The 8402-nt window shown below is 42.1% G+C and overlaps 5 protein-coding genes across 5 annotated transcripts; all 5 read right to left on the bottom strand.

The window, feature by feature from the left end:
- Positions 1–2: 2 nt before the first annotated feature.
- Positions 3–938, bottom strand: TM35_000551200 (uncharacterized protein; the record flags this gene model as incomplete). Its single annotated transcript, XM_029030785.1, has 1 exon — positions 3–938. A coding segment is annotated over one exon (936 nt), but the record flags the coding sequence as incomplete, so codon positions are not given.
- A 578-nt stretch (positions 939–1516) lies between these two features.
- TM35_000551190 (uncharacterized protein) lies at positions 1517–2581 on the bottom strand (the record flags this gene model as incomplete). The annotated part of the gene is made up of 1 exon (XM_029030784.1): positions 1517–2581. The coding sequence occupies one exon, from the start codon at positions 2579–2581 to the stop codon at positions 1517–1519; it is 1065 nt and encodes a 354-aa protein (XP_028877916.1).
- Positions 2582–3409: 828 nt separating this feature from the next.
- Positions 3410–4558, bottom strand: TM35_000551180 (uncharacterized protein; the record flags this gene model as incomplete). Its single annotated transcript, XM_029030783.1, has 1 exon — positions 3410–4558. The coding sequence occupies one exon, from the start codon at positions 4556–4558 to the stop codon at positions 3410–3412; it is 1149 nt and encodes a 382-aa protein (XP_028877915.1).
- Positions 4559–5119: 561 nt separating this feature from the next.
- Positions 5120–5770, bottom strand: TM35_000551170 (uncharacterized protein; the record flags this gene model as incomplete). The annotated part of the gene is made up of 1 exon (XM_029030782.1): positions 5120–5770. One exon carries the CDS (start codon positions 5768–5770, stop codon positions 5120–5122), a length of 651 nt encoding a protein of 216 aa, XP_028877914.1.
- Positions 5771–6772: 1002 nt separating this feature from the next.
- TM35_000551160 (uncharacterized protein) lies at positions 6773–7717 on the bottom strand (the record flags this gene model as incomplete). The annotated part of the gene is made up of 1 exon (XM_029030781.1): positions 6773–7717. The coding sequence occupies one exon, from the start codon at positions 7715–7717 to the stop codon at positions 6773–6775; it is 945 nt and encodes a 314-aa protein (XP_028877913.1).
- Between the last annotated feature and the right edge of the window lie 685 nt (positions 7718–8402).

The raw sequence follows: 8402 nt of genomic DNA, 5'->3' as shown, positions 1-8402 counted from the left end.
CTGATACTGCTGCTGCTGTCTGCATCACCCTTCTTGTTGTTTGTGAGTTCAGGAGGAAGTGTTGTTGTTGTTGTGGTGGTGGTGGTGGTGGTGGTTGTGGTGGTGGTGGTGGTAGTTGATTCCTCATTACTGGTTGATCCACCTTCTGCAGGGTTTGTGTCATTAGTCTCACTTTCAGCCTGATTATTACTGGTATCATCTGTAGATGAATTGCTGGGAGAACCATCACCTGTACTTTGAGTTGTGGGAACAGAAGTATCTTGTCCTTCTGCTGTTCCAGTCACATTTGTTTGTGTGGTGTCTGTATTATCTGAACTTCTGGTGTCACTTGTACTCGGTTCAGTGGCCGAATGTGATGGTCCTTCATCGGTTTTAACAGATGCATCTGCCTGTACTTCTACATTTTCTTTTCCACCCGGCTGAGCACCCGGAGTCTCCAAACCTTTTGCAGCAGTGTCCCTTCTTCCAGTCAATGTATTCTCAGTCCTTTCATCCACTGGGTTTTCAGTAACTTGATCACCTGGTTGAGAAGCGCCATCAACAGCACCAGTCCCTCTAGAAACAGCAGCAGCAGCAGCAGCAGCAGGTTGAGTAGAACGGTGATCACTCTGAGGTACCCTATCTTCTTGCGCAGCCTCATGTTGCTGAGTAAGTTCTTCCTGCGTTGGTTTCCCTTCCAAATGTTGATCTTTGACATCCCGTTTTTCTAACACTGTCAACTTCTGTTGTTCAATTTGGTGAGACTCTTCTGCACCAAGACCACCAGCACCAGGATTCTCACGAGTACAAGGAGGCTTAGAAGTACCATCAGAAACATCAGAGCAAGAAGTAACACCATGACCAAGACCTTCCGGACCAGTCTCTTCAGCCAACACGCACACACTGGTGCAGCTCAGCAATAAGGTAAAAATGCAGAATACATAGTGTAGCTGCATCATGGGAAAGGCAATTTATTCTTTTTTTGAATCCCTTAACTCCTTAAATGAACTACACATAAGAAACGCAAAAAAAACAAAACGCAGGTGAAGGCAAACGTCAATACACCAATAAAAATGAAATACAATGAGGGAAAAAAACCACAAACAATCACAGAAAATGGAAGCCAACCAGAATAAAACAATACTCCACCATAACTCAGAGTACAACGAAAGAGCATCCCACAATATCCCAATAAGTAAGAGAGAGCCAAATACAAACACAATACTGTATGGCTCTACATTATGTATTAAATTACTCCACACACACATCTGTGTGTACTAGCAAGAGATGTATACCGTCAGTGAGCAGAACAGCCCAGCTTTCTACAAACACACAACGGGAAAAGCAAGTAATGGAATTATTAGAAAAAGAACACACGCACACACATAAAAGTAAAAGAAAAGAAAAGAAACTCGAATTAAAATAGAAAGCTTGTAAACATATTATTAGTTTATTTACCCATGGGGTATGTACGCAATTATGATTATGCTAGTATTACCATTATTATTATTTGTCCTCAGATGAGTCCCACCGTTCATTACACAGTAACAGAGAACAACACAACCACTACAATCAACAGCGGTGCTGCAGTGCGCATCCACACAGAACTGATACTGCTGTCAACATTAGTCTTGTTCGTCTGTACTGCGGAAGCAATAGTGTTGATCTCTGCGTTGGCTACAGGAGATGGAATAGTGGGTGGTTCCTCATTATTACTGGTTGTATTGGGAGTGTCAGTGTTTATGTTCTCTGATGTATTCGTTGTTGTGTCTGGAGACTCAGTACCGTTGGCCTCAATATTCTTAATACCTTCTTGAGTTGAGTTAACAGGAGTGCCATCAGATGCAGTTGTATCCACACTTGTCTGTGAAGGTGTTGTAGAAGTCTCTTGTGTTGTTGAAGGATGGTTTTGAGAATCTGTACCATCCTGGTTAGAAGCAGTTCCACTTGATCCACTGTGGCTGTCAGCATTGTGCTCCTTCTGCTGTCTCTCTTGTGTGCGTCCAGATGATGTTTCTTGTACCTGTGGACCGGAGCCCAGTGAAGCATCGCGTCCTTTATTCGTCTCTGCAGGGTCACGTCCAGGTGATACTCGTGACTCTTCCATTTCAGTTCCACTTTCACGACTCTCCACGTCTTGTGTTTGATGACCCTGTTCTTTTGCAACAACAATGTCTGTTGGTACTTCTCCATGAACTGGACGAGAAAGAGATCCTTCTTCTGTTCTTCCAGGTTGAGTAGGCAAAATAGGTTGACCACCTGTTGGTATTTCCTGTCCTGCCTTTGGGTTTCCTTTGGGTAGTGAAGACGCCTTAGAAGCCTCATTACCCAGTTGGTTCTCTCCCTCATCTGAACGTGCTTCACTTAATTGACTATCGTTTGGCAGACCTGACCCTAAGGCCTCCTTTGCAAGACTTCGGTCCACATGTGGCCCCTCTGCGAGACCACCAGCTAGTCCAGAAGATGCCTGAAGGACACCACCAGCAACAGCACTCCCAGGCTCAGGTCGAGGTTCAAGTTCATCACTGGCAGCTGACACGCTCACCAAGAGGGAACAGAATAAAAGAGTTTGGATACACAACGCAAAGGGCAACCCTTTCATAGTCATCGCTGTAATATTAAGCAAGAAAATCTTAACGAAGAGAGAGTCAAAAAAGGAATGAAAGATTAAGACAACACACAATCAATTCATAAAAGACAATTAACCAAGCTGATTCTAGTAAGGATAATAATCAAAGAATGCCACATACACACAACAATACCACCAGCATAAATAATAAAAAATCATTAATGCGTCACCCAAAGAAAGAGAATTCCAGACACAAAAACAATTGAAGAGCAAGCACATCAGCATTATCAAACAAAGAATAATAAAGCTCTCAATTTGCTGTCGAATGCATAATCATTCATACAACAATGTGTAACAGTTGATTTTTTCTCCCTTATACAAAAAGAAATCACTACCACAGTGCAGGGCAAAGCACACAACGCCCCAGCAACCAAAAGCAAACAAACAAACAGATATTAACACCATTAGCCCAATGTACCCAGTAAATACAAGAAATATACACCAACTATGGGTGTAAGTCTATATATGTCTATATATACGCAATTATAAATTCATCTGTTATTATTATTTCCTTTTCTTTTTCCCACTGCAAAAAACAGCTCATCATCACAGTGCAAGCCCAGGTGCACACAGAGGGAGTCTCCAAGAACAGACACACACACAGAATGGAGTAGCAATAATAATTATTATAGGATAAACACATAGAGCAAAAACACACACAAAACACATTAACATTAAGAAACAAAAAAGAAAAAAAGAAAACTCTCAACAGGTAGAAGATTAGTTAGACTGTAGTGTGGATGCATGCAAAAAAAGAAAAAGAAAACAAAGGATGACCTGAACCACACTACCATTACAGAATCAGCACACAAGAATACAGGCCAGTGTAACCACAATCAGTAATGGCACACGCACCCACACAGAACTGCTCATACTGCTGCTGCTGTCTGCATCACCCTTCTTGTTGTTTGTGAGTTCAGGAGGAAGTGTTGTTGTCGTTGTGGTTGTGGTGGTTGTATCTGTATTACCTATATCATCTGGGTTATTCGTTGATCCACTTCCTAAAGGGTTGACGTCTTTCAAAGGAGAAGAAGATTCTGCGCCAGTACCGTTTTGAGGCTGTCCAACATTATTCTCAGCTTTACCGTGTTCATTATTCTCTGCGTGAGAACTCTGAGGTGTATCCGATACCGGAACCTGAACTGCGGTATTGATGTTATCTGAACTACCAGAACCACCCGTATTCTGTTGACTGAGAGAATTGGGTGATTGGTGCCCATCTGTTTTAGGTGTTGTTTCTTTTGGTTGCTCTCCAGATATCTGTGATGCTTCCGCCTGATGTTCTGTCGTACCAGAAGTTACTTGATCATCACCACGGGTTGATTCCTCCACTTGTTCTTTAACAGTACTTTTTCGACCTTGGTCCATGAGTGTTGGCCCACTATCAGGCACTTTTATGGACGGATCACTTTTCCCCAGTCTGCTACTCTCAGACATATCACTCCTTTCACCTCCAGGACTACCAGGAAGACCATCAACACCAACAGCACCTGGTTTACCCTCAGCGGATGCTCCATTATGTGAAGAAGCCAGAGGAGCATCTGCAAGAGGTGGTGGTGGATGTTGCTGCTGGACTGTGGAATTAACAGGGATCTCTTGAGGACTGAGAGAACCTTCACTTCCCATTGGCCCAGAGACTGTTGATGGCTTGTTAATTGTTGTTTTTCCTACTTTATCGGACCCCTGTTCTCTTCTTGTTTCTCCATCCTCATTGCTTCTATCTTTATCTTCTTCATCTATATCCACTTTATCTTCCTTATCCATATCCACTATCCAACCTCCATCCGCAGGAATAGCATAACGAACAAGAGAAGGAACACCAACAGTGGAAGGTTTAATAAGGGTATCAGAAGCTTTAGGACTATCAGCCCATACTAACCCACAAGCACAACACAGTGCAAACGTTAGTAAACAGAGCAGGTAACACCTCACCATTACAGCCTTTGTCATTGTTGTTGTTTACTTCAACAGACTAATACAAGTAGAAAGAAGGAAGAGAAAGAATTATCATAAAAATAAAGAAACAAACAAACACCAATACAACAAATACTCACAGTGGAATAGAGAGAGAGAGAAGCAGCAACTGCACAGTAAAGCAAGAAAAAGGAATAGCCCGCTTGTATGATAATAATATGTATCCCTTAATAGAAAAGAAAAAGAGAAGACCACAATAACCAAATAAGATAGAGAGCCAAACACACACACAATATACCCCATGGTTCTAGTTTATGTATTAAATTACTGCACACACACATCCGTGTGTACTAGCAAGAGATGTATACCGTCAGTGAGCAGAACAGCCCAGTTTTCTGCAAACACACAACGGAAAAAGCAAGTAATGGAATTATTAGAAAAATGAACACACACATAAAAGTAAAAGAAAAGATATTCCAATTAAAAGATAAAGTTGGTAAACAGATTATTAATTTATTCACCCATGGGGGATGTATGCAATTATGATTATATTAGTTTAACCATTATTATTATTTGTCCTCAGATGAGTCCCACCGTTCAGTACACGGTAACGGAGAACAACACAGCCACAATCAACAGCGGTGCTGCAGTGCGCATCCACACAGGACTGACACTGCTGTCAGCATTAGCCTTGTTCTTCATGGTGGGAGCGATCTTGCTGATCGGTGGGTCGGTTAGAGGAGATGGAGTGGTGGTTGGTGCTTCGCTGTTAATGTTGGTGGTCGCCGTTGAATCAGCATTGCCATTCTCTTGTGCAGCTGCTGTGGGAGAGGTACCTGGAGCTGCAGTGAATTCGTTACCGGAATTAACATCACTGGATAGAGTGCTCTCCGCTGCTGGAGACGGTTGCTGCGCAGTAATATTATCATTGGCATTACTCATATCTGTGGGTTTTGCAGACTCAGCTGGTAAATTGGTTTCTGTGGAATCAACATCTCCAGGTGTTGTTGAGGCTGTTGTTGTAGATGTGGTTGTGTGTGTCTCTGAAGCCCCTGATGGTAATGCTTTCCCTATAGCTGGAGCACTCACTGGTGAAGATTCTTTTTCTGCTGTAACATGTATTTGAGGTGCTTCTTTCGGTTTGGGTAACTCCAGTGTACTGTCAGGATTGAGAGAGTTCTGATGACCCTCACTGTCATGGTTAGGGGATATCTGTGGTGGATTATCAGAAGAAGAAACAGTAATCATATCACCCTTTTCATGAAGAGTTTCCTAATGTTTTATCTCTTCCAATCCTGAATCATGACCACCTAATGATTGCTGTCGTTGTTCATGTAGTTGGGCTTCTCCCTCACGGATACCACCGCTATTACGTATATTTGTATTTTCTGGTTTCGGATACTTACCAGGAAACCCTTCCCAACTACTCGCATAAATATCGTAGTTCTTCTCCGTATTTGACTGTCCACCTTCAGCCATAGCACACCCGCAGGCACAGCACAGCACAACGGCCAACACACACATCACACGGCGTATCATCATCGTCATCATGAGAGAGACACAAGGGTTTGTTTCACGTAAAAACACTGATCTAGAAAGAAAGAGAATCAAAAAGCAAAAAAAAAGAAAATAAATGAAGTATCAAACATGTTAGGACACACATCAAACGATTACCACTATGGAAACTGACATCGTGAAAGTAAAACCTACCAGTTAAAGAATTCAATACAGTGCAATAACCTCAGACAGAAAAGAAGAAAAAAAGCCCAAACTCAGAAAAAGTTCAAAAAAGGCTGAACCACCCCAGCAAAATCATCAAGCAAAGAAACACATATTAACCAATATCCCAATTTACACAATAAACACAGAAATATACACCAACTATGGGTGTAAACCTATGTGTGTATATAAGCAATTATAAATATAAATTCATCTGTTATTATTATTTCATTTTCCCTCTCATCGCAAAAAACAGTTCATCATTATCATCACAGTGCAAGCCCAGGTGCACACACACAGAGAGAGAGTCTCCAATAACACACACACACACAAAATGGAGTAGTAGCAATAATAATTATTATAGGATAAACACAGAGAGAGCAAAAACACACAAAACACAATACCATTAAGAAACATAAAAAAAGAAGAGAAATCCCAACAGGTGGAAGATTAGTTAGACTGTAGGGATGCATGCAAATAGAAGAAAAAGAAAACAAAGGATGACCTGAGTCACCACAATCACCATTACAATCAGCACACAAGAATACAGGCCAGTGTAACCACAATCAGTAGTGGTACACGCACCCACACAGAACTGCTGATACTGCTGCTGCTGTCTGCATCACCCTTCTTGTTGTTGTTTGCAGCCTCAGGAGGAAGTGTTGTTGTGGTGGTGGTAGTAGTGGTTGATTCCTCATTATTTGTTGTAGTATCATCCCCAGAATTTGCAGTTCCTGCAGATGATGGGTCATTCTCATTCGTTGTGGCATTGGAATTTTCACCACCGCCCTCTGATGTTGAACCGTTAGAAGATGATTGTGCTGATGCTTTATTTCCATTTCCTGCACTTCCTCCAGATTGACTTTCACTCGAAGACACACCAACACTTCCATCAGTAGTAGGAGATTCAGAAGTAGTACCAGGAGAGGGCGCAGCAGCAGAATCCACAGCAGCAGCTTCTCTCCTGGTGAGATCAGTTCCTTCAGGTCGAGCTGCAGCGGGAGGATCCTGTGAGTCTTGTACAACATTGCCCGTTTCAGTCCTTTGTGCTGTAACTTGTGGAAGTTGAGTGCCTCCACTACCACCACTACCTCCTCCTCCAGATCTATTTGTAGCTTCACGACATTGTTGATTAGAAACTTCAGTGCCAGCAGAGCATTCATCAGCAGCTTTACCAGGAAGATCAGCAGAATCGGAAGCAGAAGCAGGAACAGGAGCAGAAGAACCAACAATACCAGGAGGACCAGAAGGAAGAGCAGGGCCAGCAGCAGCAGGACAAGAACCTCCAGGAGTTTCAGGAGCACCACCATCAGTAGTGCAATCAGCAGTACCTTGAAGAAGAATCTTTGTCTCACTCTCCGTATCAGGGACTTGGTCGGAAAGATCGGCGGCAGGCACTTCTTCAGCGAGGACGTGCACACACGCACATGAGAGCAGGAGAGCGAGGATACACAGCACGTAGCGCATCATTACCATTGCAAAACTTCTTGTAGTAGTCTTACTTCAACTATTTACACACAAGAAAAAAACCCAATAATAAAAACATAAACAAATAGAATCAATGAAAAAAACACAATGAGAACACACTACCAAATCTAACAACACTCAACAATTACAGCACAGGCACACACATTGCAGAAAACTGCAAGCGTAACTCAGACAATGGCCCAAATAAAGAAACAAAGCACACAGTAGCCATCACCAAGCACAAAATCCCTAAGAGCCTCTCAAAGGAAAAAAAGGAAATTAAAGAGCACAACCATCAGAAGAACAAAGCACAGAAATACACAACAGTGTTTCTTCTGGTCAAACCAAGCATGATTACAAATATACTTATGTATTCCTTACTATTGTTTCTCTCCAAAAAACACTCCAATACACAAGAATGCAGGAAAACGCACAGAGCGCCCAAGGAAAGAAAATGAAAAAAACACAAATTAAGAAAAGGACCAACTGCACACAAATAACTCACAGACCACTGGGTATGATGGTCTGCTCAAGCACATAAGAATACAAATTGTAATAACTACTATTTTTTTTTCTTCTGCATAAAACAGACTACCAAAATCGTGCAGGGCAAAAGCACACAACGACCCTGCACACCACGAGCAAAGAAACATACATTAATCATTAGCCCAATTTACCCAGTAAACACAGAAAT

Source organism: Trypanosoma theileri, assembly GCF_002087225.1.
Source record: "Trypanosoma theileri isolate Edinburgh chromosome Unknown TM35_Tth_55_V1, whole genome shotgun sequence".
NCBI classification, from domain to species: domain Eukaryota; phylum Euglenozoa; class Kinetoplastea; order Trypanosomatida; family Trypanosomatidae; genus Trypanosoma; species Trypanosoma theileri.
The sequence above is the reverse complement of the archived record's forward strand: the minus strand, read 5'-3'. Positions and strand labels throughout refer to the sequence as shown.